This window comes from Schistocerca nitens, chromosome 4 (genome assembly GCF_023898315.1).
Source record: "Schistocerca nitens isolate TAMUIC-IGC-003100 chromosome 4, iqSchNite1.1, whole genome shotgun sequence".
NCBI lineage: Eukaryota > Metazoa > Arthropoda > Insecta > Orthoptera > Acrididae > Schistocerca > Schistocerca nitens.
In genome coordinates this window covers 578,403,922-578,421,591 of record NC_064617.1, presented here as the reverse complement: position 1 = coordinate 578,421,591, position 17,670 = coordinate 578,403,922, and the positions used below count along the sequence as shown (strand labels likewise).

The following is a 17,670-nucleotide window of genomic DNA, read 5'->3' as shown; positions in this document are numbered from 1 at the left end:
AAAGCCATTAGTGTGTGCCTTTGAGAGGCACAGGTGGAGAATAAAAGAGGCCATAACCTCGCTATTGACATTACTTTGTAGAAAGCATCGCAAATACGACACGCTCATTACTTGGAAACAGGATTACTCGTACTTTGTGATATTTACTAAAATGCCTAATGAAATGACGAGAAATATTTTTATGTCTATACATCTGATTATGACTACTGTCTTTCTAGTTGAGAGATTTTTTACTACCTTATGAAATGCCATACAACTAATGAATGATGTTTCATGCCTTCCTTTGTACATATTTGTTTATTTTCTTTAATATCTAGTTTCTAGCTGCACTGCAGCATTGGTTATTATAAAATTTAATAGATGTACTAATGTCACTATTTTCTGTCTACAGACCCAGTAAAGAATACGTTTCTGATAAACCTTCTTAGAAAAGAGAGCACAAATAGACATTTCCCTTCACAGGAATTGCATAAATACTTTTTTTAATGACTTGGTAACTTCTTTTCTAGAATAAATTGTGATGCATCACTCTAGTATTAAGATGTGACATAGGTATTAGACATGGCCATCTTTAGTGTAATATTTTTTCTGCTTGAGCTATGTCATGTTTAGATATAAGTTATTGCATTTGCTGCTGCTGTTTGCCAGGCATAGTGCTACTAAATTTCACTTTACATTACTTTGTTAAGCCAGTTTTACTACGAATTTATTTTTCGTGTTTGCTGCTCATTGCCTTATATTAGTTGTAATATTGCTGCTTGCTTTGCCAATTTGCATTTTTTGTCATTGCTGTTTGTGTTAATTGTTTTGTGCTGCTGCATTGCCTCGTCCCTTAGTTTAGCATTTGAGCTCAGTAGATTTAAGTTAGCTTAAGAAGGGGTAGGCTATATGAGAGAACGAGTTGTGATGAATTGGAAGAAATGCATTGAGAAGCTATAAGAAAATGGTTTTGCCAAAAAAGTATTTTGAAAGAGGATATGAGCAAAAAAGTAGGGTTTAGGGACAACAGGTTTAGGTAGGATTTTCTTGGAAATAAATTATGAGGTAAGATAATGGAAAATAAATAATGAGGTAAGAAATATGTGAACATATAAATACAGAAAGCATGCTTGGATAGGATTTTTTTGGTGGAAACAAATGTTGAAATAAGACGAAAGATCTATGGAATGAAGTTTTAGGTTGGACTGCAGTACCAAATGTTACACTGAAAACAAACCCTGCCCATTCCGCTTGTGTTATTCTGCTATGTGTTTGTGTACTCTTGTATATTTGTGTTTTTCCTGTCTTTATGTGTTTAGCTAATAAGATTTATGTTGTAGAATTTTCAAATACTATGTTTTTTCTTTATAAAGATGCTTAGACATTATTTATTCCGTTCTGTTTTAATGCTCATGTGTGAAGTTGAAGTTTCGAAAGTTATTCTGATCTTTTATGTATGTACTCATGTCATAATTCCTGTAACACTGATGTATCTGTTTATTTCTATTCTTTTGTAAAGCCTGTACTACTACAAATTTATCTGTATTGTTATGTTCTTTAATGATGTATTTTGTACCTTTTTTATTGTATTCTTATGTTATAAAATTGTAATTGACACCAGTTCATCAAATTAAGTAACTTGTAAGTTCCATTTCACTGCACACGTTTCTGTTGATCACAGTATATGGACAATATGTGAGAAGTAGGGACTGTTAGTGTTTGCACGTGTGTTAAAAATTCACCAAGGGACTGGATAACAGCATTGCTGGTTCTAAGGACAATTCCAATAACTTTGTGAGTGCACAAGTGGTGGTTATGGACTTGCTATATTGTCTGCAAGGCTCTTCGATGGTGATTGTGCACCCGCACAGTCGCAGCAGATGACTGCTGGCCATCTCTACAAGGACTACAGTGGGTCTACACCTTTGATGATCCACCAACACCATTATTTCTACAAGGACTGCAGTGGGTCTGCATCTCTGGTGGCCCACCAATATAATACTCTCTACCAGGACTACAGTGGGTCTGCTCTGTGATGACCTACCTACCAATATTCTTAAAAACTTCGAATGACTCTGCTGTGTGTTTGCTCTGCTGTGCCCATTACCTGTCTGCATGTCAAGAGTCAGCACTGTCTTTCCGTTGGAAGGACAACACTACTTCTTCAAGACTGCATGGCAATCCACTACTTCCGTGTGCATTTTCTTTAACTGCACAGCCTTTGAGAAAAACACTTCAATTTTGCTGTGATGAATGATCAGGACTGTCTTTATGGACTGTGAGAAAATTTTAGCTTTTGACCAACATTGTATCAATAAGTGTGTGCATTTGATATCTTTGTTATTGTAATTATGAAAAATTTTATCATATCATTATTGGCCACTGCCCAAAACATTTTGTAAAATTTTTTGTTGGGAGCATGGGGGCTATGTAAGTAGGCTGTTTATGTTTTCTTATTGGCAACGTTACGTAGCGCTCTGTATGAAAATCACTGGCTGTGCTGTGTGCAGTCTGTGGGTAGTTTGCATTGTTGTCTGCCATTGTAGTATTTGGCAGCGGCAGCTGGATGTGAACAGCGCGTAGCATTGGGCAGTTGGAGGTGAGCCGCCAGCAGTGGTGGATGTGGGGAGAGAGATGGCGGAGTTTTGAAATTTGTAAGACTGGATGTCATGAACTGCTATATATATTATGACTATTAAGATAAATACATTGTTTGTTCTCTATCAAAATCTTTCATTTGCTAACTATGCCTATCAGTAGTTAGTGCCTTCCGTAGTTTGAATCTTTTATTTAGCTGGCAGTAGTGGCGCTCGCTGTATTGCAGTAGTTCGAGTAACGAAGATTTTTGTGAGGTAAGTGATTTGTGAAAGGTATAGGTTAATGCTAGTCAGGGCCATTCTTTTGTAGGAATTTTTGAAAGTCAAATTTCGTTGCGCTAAAAATACTGTGTGTCAGTTTAAGCACAGTAGTGTATAATTGTTCAAAGGGGACGTTTCAAGTTGAGTAAGATTTTTCTAACTTTTATGCCCTGTTTCTCCACCTCGTGAAACATTAAGGTGCCACTTTTTGAGCATTATTATTGTTAATGTCAAACAGGGTTTTCTCAACCGTTCTCACTTTTTAATTTAAAATCTTTATTAGACTGGTGCATAAGTTCGTAGCGTTTTCGTTTTCGAGTTGGTTTTCCTGTTGCTGTAGGGTAATTTACCAACTGTCATTTTTTATTTGCAGTTCACTATTGCTATTTGAGTTTACATATTATCATTTTGTCATTTGGAGATAGTGAAATGAGCTATGGACGCTAGAAAATGGAATACCAAGTGGAGAAATCGAAACATTTCTGACATGTTCTATTGTTCGAGTTCAATACAAGTGTGACAGCAACGGAGGCAGCCGGAAACATTTGCACCGTGTATGGGAATAATGCCTTTGGACAGTGTGCGGGAGTAAAGCGGTTTTCTCGTTTTAAGGACTATCGTTTTGGTGATGTTGCTAACTCCCAAGGTTCAAGACGACCTTCGGAGTTTGATGGAGATCGTTTAAACGCATTAATCCACAATGATCCAGGTCAGTGTACTCGAGAACTGGCAGATGTGATGAACAGTGATAATTGCACCATCCCGCGACATTTCCTTGTATTGGGAAAGGTTCAAATATCAGTCTGTATGTGTGTACCTCATGCTCGAAGCCAAAACCAATAATTAAAAGAAAAAAAAAAAAACAGAATCAGCTGGTGGCCACATGAGCATCTCTGCTTCCACGCCGTCAATTGGCTTATGAACAACACCGACCATTTCTGTCCCGTACCGTTAATGGTGACAAGAAATTGTGTCTTTATGTTAACAGAAGGAGAAAAAGGTGTTGCTGATACCAAACAAAGCAGTAACTCCCCGTTCAAAGAGTTGAGAGCATCCACGAAAGATTATGTTATGCGTCTGGTGAAACAGCGACTGTGTGGTGTACTACTAACTGCTTCCCCGAGGTTTAACCATCACTGCTGACATTTATCATCAACAACTGAGACGTCTTTCCGACACAGTCCTAGAACAACGACCAGGAAGACTGCGTGAAGTGATGCTACTGCACGATAACGCCCGCCCACATTTTGCTGTTGTTTTGTTGTGGTCTTCAGTCCAGAGGCCGGTTTGATGCAGCTCTCCATTCTACTCTATCCTGTGCAAGCTTCTTCATCTCCCAGTACCTACGGCAACCTACATCCTTCTGAATCTGTTTAGTGTATTCATCCCTTGGTCTCCCTCATGATTTTTACCCTCCACGCTGCCCTCCAGTACTAAATTGGTGATCCCTTGATGCATCAGAATATGCCCCACCAACCGATCTCTTCTTCTAGTCAAGTTGTGCCACAAATTTCTCTTCTCTCCAGTTCTATTCAATACCTCCTCATTAGTTATGTGATCTACACATCTAATCTTCAGCATTCTTCTGTACTTATTCATACAGTAAAGCTGCATGCCCTCGGGAAAAATTACGGCCGTAGTTTCCCCTTGCTTTCAGCCATTCGCAGTACCAGCACAGCAAGGCCGTTTTGGTTAGTGTTACAAGGCCAGATCAGTCAATCATACAGACTGTTTCCCCAGCGACTACTGAAAAGGCTTTTGCCCCTCTTCAGGAACCACACGTTTGTCTAGACTGACAAAAAACACTATACAGGAGTTGGGATGGGAAGTCATTCCGCACCCACCTTATTCGCCAGACCTCGCTCCCTCAGATTTACTCCTTTACCGCTCTCGATCGTACAATGTTCAATGAATTTCCTTTCCGAATGAAAATGCGCTACAAAGATGGCTCGACGAGTTTTTCACCTCAAAACCTCATGGTTTCTACATTCCCGGAATCGAAAAGTTCCCAGCGTTGGCAGACTTTTGTAAATTGTAAATAAGAATATGTTTTTTTATGACTGAAGTCTCTATTTTGCTTATCTGTTGTGTTTATTAAACTATGGGAAAAACACTGTGAACTTATGCACCAACCTAGTAATTTCAGTGTCAGCCTAGTATTATTGGAATGTAATAAATTGTTTATGAATACTTTCTACTTCTGATTCATAACTCCTTGATTACCACCCTGTATACAATTATATGATGAAACAATTTCAGAACGTTGAATAAAAATAACAGCATCGATATTCATATCAATAGTATAAAAATTGCACACGCTAATGAGATATGCATACCGTTTAGGTATTCAGGTAATCTCCCTTAAAAGTGCTAAACAGGCAATTATCAGTCCATTGAGATATATCTTCCTTTGTATACCTCTTGCCAAAAATAGTCTTCATAACACGACATAACTGAATCAGCTATATCAAAAATGGTAAGACTACATTTTTCACCTTCCCATCCTTGCATAAATTTCTGTGGATGCCACGGTACCAACGTTTGCGAGCGTCAGGATAACTTTGCTTGTTTCAGCCGCAGCGCAAAAGCTGCACAGCTCATAACGTACCTTGAATACTATGTACGGAAGGAGGGAGAGAAAGATGGCAGCGATCGACCATTCGAGGCTGGCAGTAATCTGCCGGAGGCACGTGGGGTGCACTTCCGCGCTCTGCAAGTGTGATATTCCACCACTCGCAGTTGTGAAGAACTGCATCGCAAAGGCCACCGCTGTCAGGGCGATGCCGGAAGTACCCGCTAAAACAGAAAAGCTCCTATGATACAGCTTTCCTTTACTACAACGATAACGAAAGATAGTTGATTGCTGTGAAGTATCGGAACGTCATCCTTAGCAGCCTAAACATTCAACAGTGAACAAAGATTATACATATTTCCTATACGTATTGCAAGACTGTTGTAACACACAGAACGAAAAGTTTATTATAGTAGGACTTTTATTTAATTGCTTATCATAGTCCACGTTCTTGACGAAAACAATGGATCGTTAGATACAGGATTCTAGGTGCGTGAATTTTCATCATAACCTACTTATTTCCTTATCCTTCTCTCTATCCCTGTTTTTTCTTTTCTTTTTCTTTTTCGTTTTCTTTTTCTTTTCTCTTTCTTTTCTTTTCTTTTCTTTTCTTTTCTTTTCTTTTCTTTCCTGAGTCATGCTTACATTGCCCATAAAAGTCATGTACTTTTTCTCCTTTTTATTTTTTTCTACTACTACCACTCTAGTATTTAGATGGCTACCAATCGTTTTCCTATAGTACCTCTGTCCACCTTCAGCTGGGTCCTCCTTTGTCGTGACATAGAGACATAGACTTTCGTAACTTACCATATCCTGAGTAATTTATAGTTATCATTATACCTACTGATATTTCTACTGTTACAGCACGATCTACCACTTCTGCAACAAACAATGCAACTATTACCGTTACCAAAATAAATTGCTAATAAAATACCACTACCTACATTTTTATTTATTGTTATTGTTTATTCGAATAACCCTTTTAAAGTGTAGGATAAATCGACTTTGGTTTTACTTTGTGTTTAATTTTCGTTGCTTCCAAACTTCCTTCACCCTTCGAGGGGGCCGGCCGCTGTGACCGAGCGGTTCTAGACGCTTCAGACTGGAACCACGCGGCTGCTACGGTCGCAGGTTGGAATCCTGCCCTGGGCATGGATGTGTGTGATGTCCTTAGGTTAGTTAGGTTCAAGTAGTTCTAAGTCTAGGGGACTGATGACCTCCGATGTTAAGTCCCATAGCGCTTGGAGCCTTTAAGGGGGTTGCTCCTTTTCTTCCTAGGTCCACTTTCTTCTTTTTGCAGACCTCTTTCTTTCCTTGAATCCTTTCTTTTGTGTTGCTTCTCTGAAAATTATCGTGTTATCTGTTATGTCCATTCTAATTCGTGTGTTTTCATATCTTTGTCAGTTTCGGTGAACCATGTAGATCTGGATTTGTAGTGGTTTCATAAGTTGAATATTTGCTTGGTTAGTCTGTTATTATCCATTCGGTATATGTGGCCTTAAAACTGTAGTCTTCGTTCCCTCGTTATGTCAGTTAGCTTTTACCTTTTCTTAGAGTTTCTTCCAACTTTTTCTACTTTACAAGATCCCCATATCTTCTTAGTTTAAGTGTGCGGCATGTAATGTTTCAGACGTTACCACCATTTGATAGTGTCTTAGTTTTGTGTTCTAGTAAATGTTCTTTGTCGTCTGGAATGCCGATTCCATTTTAAACACTCTATTTTCTACGGCCATCTTTTCTTTTGTGTTGCTTGTCATCTCCTCTCCTAGACATTTAAAACTTTTTTTAGGAATAGGATTGTTATGAATTTGAAGATTTGGAAGGTCTCCATTGATATTAGTCATGAAATGAATTTTTTCAAATGATATTTGTGGCCCTATTTTGTCTTCTTGTTTCTGTAATTCTGTAAGCTCTTCTTTGACACTACATTGTGACAGTAAATAATGCCATGTCGTCTGCAAACGCTAGACAAGCTTAGGTAATTTTCTTTGGGTTTCCTCCTATATGAACACCCTTAGTATTGATGGATTTTCTCCATTGTCTCATTACCTTTCCTAATGCGCATTTAAAAGTAGATGTCTTACTAATGATTTTATTTCAAAAGGTTTTGACAGTTCCGCGATAAATTTTGCATTTGATATTGTGTTTGTTATAGTTCATTTAACTCTTTCTCTTGTTTTATTGTCAAATCCTAACTCCTTTAAATGTTTATTACTGCATTTCTACCAGTTGAGTCATATGCTTGTTTAAAATGTACAGAATCATCACGTACTTCAAGTTTCTGAATTTCCTGTTTTCTATTATGTTTTTAGAGTTAGTATTTGCTCTGCACAAGACCTTTTCTTTCTGAATCCTGTTTGATACTCTCCTGGTTGTTGGTTGAGCATTCCTTCCGTTCTCTTTAAAAGTGCCATGAGAAAGACCTTATACGTCACTGGTAATAGGGAAGTCCCTATAATTGTTAGGATCAGTTTTATATCCTTTTTTATATAGTTAATGTATTAACGTCCATTGTGATTGTAAGTTATTTGTTGTCTTTATTTCATTATTTATTTCTGTTAGACACAAACTAATGTTGTCACTAGAATGTTTCCACAATTCATCAACTATATTATCTTCTCCTGATGCTTTGTTATTTTTAAGTAGTTTCATGATTTCTCTGATTTCCTGTACAGTTGTTGGCTTTCAGTCCGGTTGTAGCTGAATTGCATTATTAAAATGAAATTCTTGGTGGACCGCAGTTATACGTTCTATGAAGGAATCTGCAAGTATTCTGCAGTTCACTGTGTTATTATACGCCGTCTTTTGTGTTCTTGGATTTGTGAAGTGTATACCTGGTGGTGTGTGCTTCTTTAAACTATTTTTAATGCTTTATAAAAGTTCCTCGTGTAGTTTTGCATAAAATGTTACGTTCGTTGAACTTTTATGTGTTGTACTCCGATCTTTTTGAAACATTTTGATGCATGTTTCCTTGCTTCTATAAATTTTATCCTGTTCTTATAATTTTTATTTGTGGTCTGGATATTCCAAGCTAGTTGTTTTTTTATCATTAACTCATCACATTCACCGTTCCACCAAGCATGCTCCCATTTCTTTTTAAAGAGATAGTTCCTTCTGTAGTCCCAGTAAAATCTTTTTGAACTTATTCCCAACATCTAGGTAGTATTTTTTTCAGCTGCATTGTGTAATAATTTTCTCTAGCTAACCTCTGCATGTCAAACTTTCTGGTTTGTTATCAGTTCCTTTTTCAAATTATGGTCCAGCCTTGAATTTAATGACAGATACGTATATAGTGATCTGAATTAACGGGCGCTCTTGACAACTTTTATTTTGAGTATTTCTCTTGCAGAATGTCCAGTTACAGCAACATGATCGAGTCTTTTAGGTGCATAGAATTTTCTCTCTGCAGACGTTCTTTGAGAACCTGTGCATTAATGTCCCCACGTAGTAATACTGTGTTTTTGGATGGAATGTCATCTAGAGCGTTTGATACATTTTGCTAAAAATTTTCTGTTTGCTATTTCTGTGTTCTGTTTTTCTCATTTGTTGGCGCTTGTGTATTTAAAATAGTGTAAACTTTGTTTGATGATCTAAATATTAGTCTTTCATTGACTGATTTAAATTGTGTTATTGAGTTTAATATGTTTTTGTTGACAATGAAACCTGTTCCAAATAAGGGTATTTTTTTCATAATTCTTTTCCCTGGTTTTTCCTGAAGCATCTTGAATCCTTGTGAATCGAATGGTGTTCATCTGTAAGTCTTGTTTCTTGCTACACTGTTATCATTATATTTTTTCTTTTAGAAAGTTTATTGAAGTTTTAAGTTTTCCTGTTTTTATCTGTGAATTTACGTTAAAAGAGACTAGGAAATTTGTGTTTCATTGTTTGATTTGGGGGGTTTGTTGTCTAAAGCAGATTTCAGAATGCTCTGAATCATTCTTCGCCCAATGTCGTAGGCCCCCGGAATGCGAACGCCTATATCTCGTTTCTTTGGAAACGGGAGACTGGGTGCTCCCTGGGCTAAATCTCTTACAAATAGCATCTCCACTGTTGATTGATTGTTGAGTTAGCGTAACAAGTCCCCTAAAGATGCAACTAATGGTAGTTAACTCTGAAGATTATGTTTTCAATAGCAACTCTGATGAACAGATGCTTACCACTTTGCCGTTTGTTTCAAGTCACAGGTATTATGGATTTTTTCCATGTGTTGATTCTCCTACTAGTTTCGTCGTTCCAATATCCGTTCTTTCCGCCTTCACTACCATTGAAGTCTTCACTGTAATCCTAGCACGGAGCCCTCAGAGGGTGCTACCATCCGGCCCAGGTTAGCCCCGGTATTTTTACGAGGCTGTTATTTCTCCTTATTTATTTTTTTTTTCAGCAAATGCTAACACTGATGAAAATTGTTACTAATACTAATACTGCTACTAATACTAATATTTCGATATTTCTACTCTGATAACAAACGATCACTATTTCTCTTTGTTGTAGTCTGAGATGGACACACATACACACATTCAATTTAGGGCTATTGAAATGTATCTAGTTTCTCTCTACGTTTCGTTCCAGATCGGCCACCCAGTCGTGTCCAGCAATATTTTGCTGGCTTAAGATAGCTTAGCGACGCATGAGAGCGTATCGCTTATATTTCACTGATTACTCTCGGTCTTCTTACGTACATTTGCTACCACCTCCCTCATAGTAGGACTGTGGTTATTGCTCCAGTCAGTAGCTATCGTCCTCAGTGTCAGCGTCTTTAGTGGCTTCCGTGATATGAATGCGGAGTCTAAATCCTCACTTTTAAAATAATTGTAAAACGGGACAAAACCACATTTGGAAGCAAGATTATGAAAGCGGTAGATTACTTATAGAAATGAAGTCATTTCTCTCTGAATCACAGCTTGAGAATGCCCCCCCCCCTCCCCCATACCCCATCTGCAGCCTGTAGCAATAATGAAAGGAGAGACTCACAACAAGAGGTTCTTTCATGAAATGCAGTATTCGTTGCTCAGTACCCTTATCCCATTCTGAGTAACTGATACGTCAATTTTCGTGATTTAAGGGCTCATTACTGTTGCTATTAGGACACTAGTTGATTTTCCTAGGCAACATTTGACGCTCAGCATTGCATTGTTTAGTGACACACGGGGTGAAACGAAATTCGCGCACTCGGGCTTCGCAGCGCGACTCTTCACATGCCAGCGATAAAAAAAATTTCTCTCCCAAAATTTCGTCTGGCGAGTACTTCCGACAGAAAAAGGACGTTAAAGAATGGCAATATAGCAACAATATAACCGTAGGTACGGTAACTATCTCTGTCAGCAAATGTTCATCGTGTTCTACAGTTGGGGCTGTGGATAGAGCTTCGAGTTAGCGTGCAGGAGGTCGAGGGTTCGATCCTGGGTAGGGGTGCACTATTTTTATTTGCTAATTTCATTCTGGCGTTTCATACTGTAATATACAGCGTTTCTTAGATCACATATATCCTAAATTTACAACTTTTGTAACCCTGAACATAACAAATACGTGGTTAGACAAATAAGAAATCGATAGTTGAAACAAATGTCCTGTCATAGGACAAAATAACTACAAAAACAATACAAATTTCGGGATGCTTAAGATGATAGCACAGTACAATAACCCAACATCTACTTGTCATTTATACTAGATGTAATATGAGAGCTCAAATCTCGCAAATTAGCAACCAGTGACAATAAAATGTCCATATCAATGACCACATGACCTTCAAAACAGAGTACGTTGTCCCCAGAACAACAGATGATCAAAGCGACCTCCCTCCACGACCAAACATCGCGCAACCCGCTGGATCATACAGCTCTGGACCCTTCACAGCAAAGCTGCATCCACAGTAACAAGAGCAGCATGAACAGGCACTACGAATTCGTCCATATTCGTCGGCAGGTTAGAGTACACGTTCTCCTTCGGGTGTCCCCACAAGAAGAATTCCAAGGCACTTAGGTCATGTGAACACGGTGACCATACAACTGGACCTCCACGTCCCAGTACTGTCGCACATTAGTCCCAGAGTGTGGAGGTGCACCATCATGCTGCAACCATATCCTCTACCGAACATGTAGTGGAACATCGTCCCCTCACGAGTGAATGCTGCTTCATCCAACCATATTACGATGTTCACGAAGCCATCGTTGGCTTCCTGTTGTTCTTGGAACCATTCACAGAATTACAACCACTGATGACGATCTGCAGAATGCAGGTGTTTCGTGAAAGCATAACGATAGGGGTGCAGCCCATGCTCGTGCAGCACGTTAACTACTGTGCGTTGCGAGACACGCAGCTTCCTTGCTACGCACCGAGCGAGGTGGTGCAGTGGTTAGCACACAGGACTCGCATTCGGGAGGACGGCGGTTCAATCCCGCGCCCGGCCATCCTGATTTAGGTTTTCCGTGATTTTCCTAAATCGCTCCAGGCAAATGCCAGGATAGTTCCTTTGAATGGGCACGGCCGACTTCCTTCCCTAATTTGATGAGACCGATGACCTCGCTGTTTGGACTCTTCCCCCAAACAACCCAACACAACCCTTGCTACGCTACGTATACTTCGTTGAGATTCTTGATGTATGACCTCCAGAACAGCTTCCTCAATAGCTGGAGTATGGCGAGCTCGTGGACGACCTCTGTCACGCGATGGTGGAAAGAGATAACCTGACTCCCGAAGGCGCAGCTCCAGACAACGAAACAAATTTTCAAGGCCCAGGAACATATCCACATATTCATTGTTTGCGTATGCCATACGTCTGCCACAATGTTTAGAGGTTTACAATAAGAAAATTCAAAACGTGTACACATGTACATTGGAGTCTGTCACGGGTGCATTACGCCGCTCGCTACTACTCCCTGTCCGCTGGACAGCGCATAAAGTGTAAATACGCTGTCATTCCTGCACGCTGTTCGACCTAACGCGTATTACCCATCTGACCGATAATGTTCTGTATGATTCATCCCGACACCGCTAATTGTGAAATGTTCGGTTTCGAATTACACTGTTTCCCTAACGGTAACAGACATGATGTTTCCACAATCCCATCGATATAATAATAATAATAATGCATTGAGATACGTACTGAACAGCATGCGGTTACCGGGCTCAATGTTGAAAGGCATAATTAGTGGGACCATGGTGATAACACATACAAATAGTAACCGTGCCTGGACGTTTTTAGCAAAGCGCATTGCTAATGGTACTGGTAACGTAAGGCCCTAACGAAGTGTAATGGACCTGAACGAGGCAAGAATAATAGTTGCTACTAATCAATGGGACCATTGGAGGAGGGTACAAAGAAAACAGGTTTCGCATCTAGTAGATCAAGCTGATAAATCCACGCCCATGACGTAGAAAGGGCTTCTTTCAAAGCTGACCAGTCTTCCATCTCTACGATTGTAGTGTGTAAGTGCAAATGTTTTCTAGAGGATCCACTGAAATCTCTGTTGACGATTAAGATGCCTGATACCGTACCATCTTTTTATTTACCAAATAAAAAGCAAATGCATCGGCCCAGGATCGAACCATCGACCTCCTGCATGCTAACCCAAAACTCTATCCACTGCACCAACTGTACAGCAAATCCAGTATGTGCTGACAGATGTAGTTACCATACATGTGGTAAGAGTGTTGCCAGATTGCCACTATTTAACGTCCTTTTTCTGCCGGATGTACTCGCCGTACGAAATTTTGTGAAAGACATTTTTTTATCACTGACATGTGAGGAGTCGAGCTGCGAAGCCCGACTGCGTGAATTTCGCTGCACCCTCTATAATTTCATAACGGATCACAGACATAGCATACAATAGGATGTCTCACAGAAACAAGATTCCTCTTACATTTGTGAGCTGTTGTACTGGCTACCTTGCTATTCATGCACCATGTTACACACTGGGCGACATGTAACAGAGCTCATAACCTGAGCACGCATTCGGGAGGATAGGGGTCAACTCCCCGTTCGACCATCCAGATTAGGGTTTTCCGTTGGTCCCTAAAATTCCTAAAATCACTCGAGTGAGTGCAGTGTAATGCCACTTCCTCGGACGAGAAATGAAAATAAAAAATTAGCTCCAAAATTCCCAAAGATTTCCCCAAAACAAGTTCCAAATTCCATGAAAAATGAACAAGCAAACAAATTTCCAGTTAACACTATCATTTGGATATTATGCAATAATTGAGTCAGGAACCTAATACCTAGTAATTTATTACCATACGAAGGAAAGATAGGATTCCAGTAAAATCAAACTCAAAATTCAAAATCATAGTAAATCGCAAAATCATTATAATTAAAAATCGCAAAGTAGAACCAACGTTCCCAAAGAATACACATTGTGAGTACTCTTTGAGATTCGTGAGTAATGGCTAAGGATAATTCAATCCATTATTACTACGTTACGAGAGTTAGCCGAATCAGGTCATATTTTTGAATGCTCGTATATGTAGGCGCAATTAGATTGTTTTTTCAGAATTGATTATTGCGATCTACTACGAAGCAGTGAAACAATACTTTGACTTCAAATATTACGTTATTTAGAATTCAGACAGAGGACTTGCATATATTAGAATGAGGCGACTTTTAAATAGATAACCTGAAGTGAACGCTATTTAGGAAGTGAACACTATTTAGGTAGTGAACACAGATAGACAATTTCATCCGCAATAACTAATGGACTATAGAACTTGGCTATAGTTACGAAGCATATAATTTATAATTCCCTCCAACACCTGGGAAAGCTTCTTCCTCATGGCTTTGCTAGGAAGTGACTAATATTGTGTAATAAATCAGCATATCGTGTCAATTCACGCATTTATCATTCAAGTTTTACAATATTATTTATAGACATAACGTGCTGCGATATTATTTGACTGTAGCGCTCGGCGCTTATATAGAAACTCCTTGACGTTAGGAATTAATAACACTGTTACGACTGATTATAGATTTGAGATTACAAACAGTCTATAGGGAATCTGGTGTCGCTGAAACTAATTTGAACTTATCATTAATATTTAAATAGCAACTGATAAACCATCGATTATAAATATTTACGACATTTGGAGAAGTAAATATCTCGCACAAGTCGCGAGTTCAGATCATCAATGTTCTTTTTGTAACGTCGGTACCGATACATAAGAAATAACAATCTCATTGCTCTACCGCTGGGTGTTAGCCAAGACCGAAGATCCGAAGGACGTTACAGCCGGAATGGTTCATTTGAAACGTGCACGGCAGGTACCCTTCCTAGTACCTCCACAGTCCGAGCTTGTGCCCTACCTATAATGGCCCGGTCGTCAACGGGAAACTAAACATTAAAGCTCCTTCCTTCGTCATGTTACAGTACTAAGAAGACTGTCCTAAATGGAGAACGTACCGCTGCCGAAATACGGAATAATTTTCTAAATTTCTTTATATCTGCGAAATACGTAGTCAAAGAAAGAATAATAAAGATTAACGTCTCACCGACGACGAGTTCTGTCTACAAATTCGGAATATAAATTGATTGGGGAGAGAACTGTCATTCCATTTTCAAAGGATCCAGCCTGGTATTCGCCTTAAGTGGCAGTGAAATGAAGGGAAATCTAAGCCTTGTTGGTCAGAATTCTCATCAGGGTAATCGGCGCAGCTGTTACATAACCATTGGTGTTTTTCTGAAACATTACAGAGAGCTGTGACTTTGGGAGATGGTACAGATATGAGATTAAATTCTAGCCATTGCATTTGTCTTACAACGAAAGAATAAACTCCTAGAAACAGTAGCACGATCCGCCCCATCTCACGCGTCACGTAAGTCCACAGCCCTGTACCATTTGTTCAGAAGGAAGAGTCACTGTCACCCACACTTATTTATAATGAAGTTCATAAAAGCCGAAATCCAGCTCGTGGAAGACTGACTGACAATTATAAGCTGAGATTAGCTCGTTATATCTCATAAATTTGCTATCACCATTGAGTAATAAACATGGTGTATTTTTCATCGTTTTTGCTGCTGAGATAATGTAACTTCCTATCAAGTAATATTATCGGATTTCAGTGTGCTTAATATGAAACCAGGATTTATAAAGTTGATGAATAAGGTGAAGTTAGCCATCTCAACATAGTAGACTTTAGCCTCCAGATTGTCTCATAAAAGACAGCACTCTTAGATCTCCACTGGCTTACGGCATCCAACAGAATATTCTGGAATCTCTGTGTCAAGACACTGTTTCATTCTCTGTGCGTAATACAAAGGGACATCATCTAGCTAAAGGCTATTAAGTATGTTGTATAAAGCCAACCTGAAAATGTCTGAGTAGATGTAAGCCGAACAGTCGTGACAATGTGTTAACGTCAGCGCTGTGCGAACCCAAAACCTAATGGAATACGCACTATGCAGGAAACTTCAAGAATAACGCATATCGAAATCTTGTATATCAGGACGAACCGGGGCATGGCCGAAGAGTAACGCTTCCGAATTTATGTGAAAACACTGAAGGTTTTTAAATAAACCAAACTTCACTAACATTATACATCTACGTTCTACATCTTTATCCTTTATTTCTACATACTCGTTTCTCAACATAGCCACCCTGCCGAAGAATACATTCTTCCCAACGAGAGACTTAATTTTTAACACTGTCAGCGAAGAATGTTTCATTTTGTTGACGGAGACACAACCTCACCTCTGCTTGCGCGCTTCATCACTATCAAAGTGAAGCCCTCGAATGCGTTTTTTTTTTTTTAAGTTTTGGGAATAGGATGGGCCAAGTCAGGAATGTATAGAGGATGATCAATGACTGCGAACCCAAGGAGTCGGATTGTTGCAGCGCTTGTGCGTGGTCTGGCATTCTCGTATTGTAGGAGTTGGTGCTCAGGGTGAGGACGAATACTTTCTACTGTTAAAAACTCAATTACAGCACGCTGTTCCTCACGCATCGAAGTAGTTAGGTTACACACTGCAATATTACACATTACAAACTGAGAAAAAATGCAGCTGAACTGAAGGCACGCACTGCGCAATGCATTCTGAACACTATCTCTGAGAAACTCTGATGTGTTATGGAACATGCTGATTCAAGATTTAAATTTATAGCGGAAAACGGTGGACAGCTTATTGAGCAAGTATAATGACAGTTACAAAGCAATGTTATTGTAGGTTTTATGAGGCTCTTGGCCTTAGGACAATTACAAACCCATGTCATTGATAATTTTTATGAGAGTTTTGGCCTCAGGGAGTTTAAAACAGATTTTATTGTTTCAGTGGTTGGTTGAGAAGGGTGTCACAAACCAGTGTATTCCCTTCTGAGGTAAGCCGGCCTTACCAACAGACACTGCATGTAATATTCAAAAATATGAATCTCTTTTTATTAAAACAAAATCCAACCTATTAACAATTTTTCTGGTAACACTCAGTGTACCACAATCTGCTACCATAGAGGTGGGAGTGGAATTTACGACGCCAAGAAAGTATTTACTCCAAAGAAAGAGTACCGGGTGTTTCGAAAAGAAAGAACAGATTGCAATTGTTTGTTATAGACAGAGATAGAAACGCATTGCGCATGTCACTGCATAGACGGGGTTTCAAAGTTCTAACACAGCTGCTTCGTTGTTTTCTCGCAGAAAAACTGCGACTACACCACAGAAGAGATCATTTTGTGTGTTGAAACCTGCGCGAAGTCAGTCCATTGTTAAAAGTAAAACGTGCATCGCGCTGTCGATTCAGCAAGAAGTCACATCTGCAAAGGCACATTTATGATTGGCATACAATATTTTTGGAAGTTGGTTGCATATGCAAGAGGAAGACATTAGTCATCCACGCACGTCAGATAATAAAGTCGAGCGTGTCCGAGATGAGTCACACAGAGCCCGCGGGAGAACACAAGACGTTCTGCCCACCAACTTCAACTTCATCAAACAACAGCGTGGCGTGTTCTGAAACGACGACTGCGTATGAAGCCTTATAAGTTGTAGTTAGTGTAGCAATTACGTCCCGGAGACTGTAACAGAGGATGCAAATTCTGTATTTTAATTCTCCAGGATATGGCAGTGCATTCTTTTTTCCGAATGACTCATCTTTTCAGACAAATCTGTCACCATAATATAAGAATTTGTACGCGAAAAAATCCTGGCATCGTCGTCGAAAGTGAAAGAGACTCGCCGGAACCGAATGTGTTTTGTGCCTTATATGTTGTCAAAGTTTGTCAACCTTTCTTTATTATGTAGGGAACTGAGCAATGCCTGCATAATTGGTTGTTTCATCAAAATCA

General features: G+C 39.3%; 1 protein-coding gene across 1 annotated transcript in view; it reads right to left on the bottom strand.

Moving 5' to 3' along the window:
* Positions 1-17,670, bottom strand: part of LOC126252449 (solute carrier family 22 member 7-like) — a 156,932-nt gene that overhangs the window by 19,392 nt on the left and 119,870 nt on the right. The window contains exon 8 of the mRNA XM_049953343.1: positions 5,446-5,633. Coding sequence (XP_049809300.1) covers positions 5,446-5,633 — 188 coding nt within the window. The remainder of the gene's footprint in view (positions 1-5,445; positions 5,634-17,670) is intronic.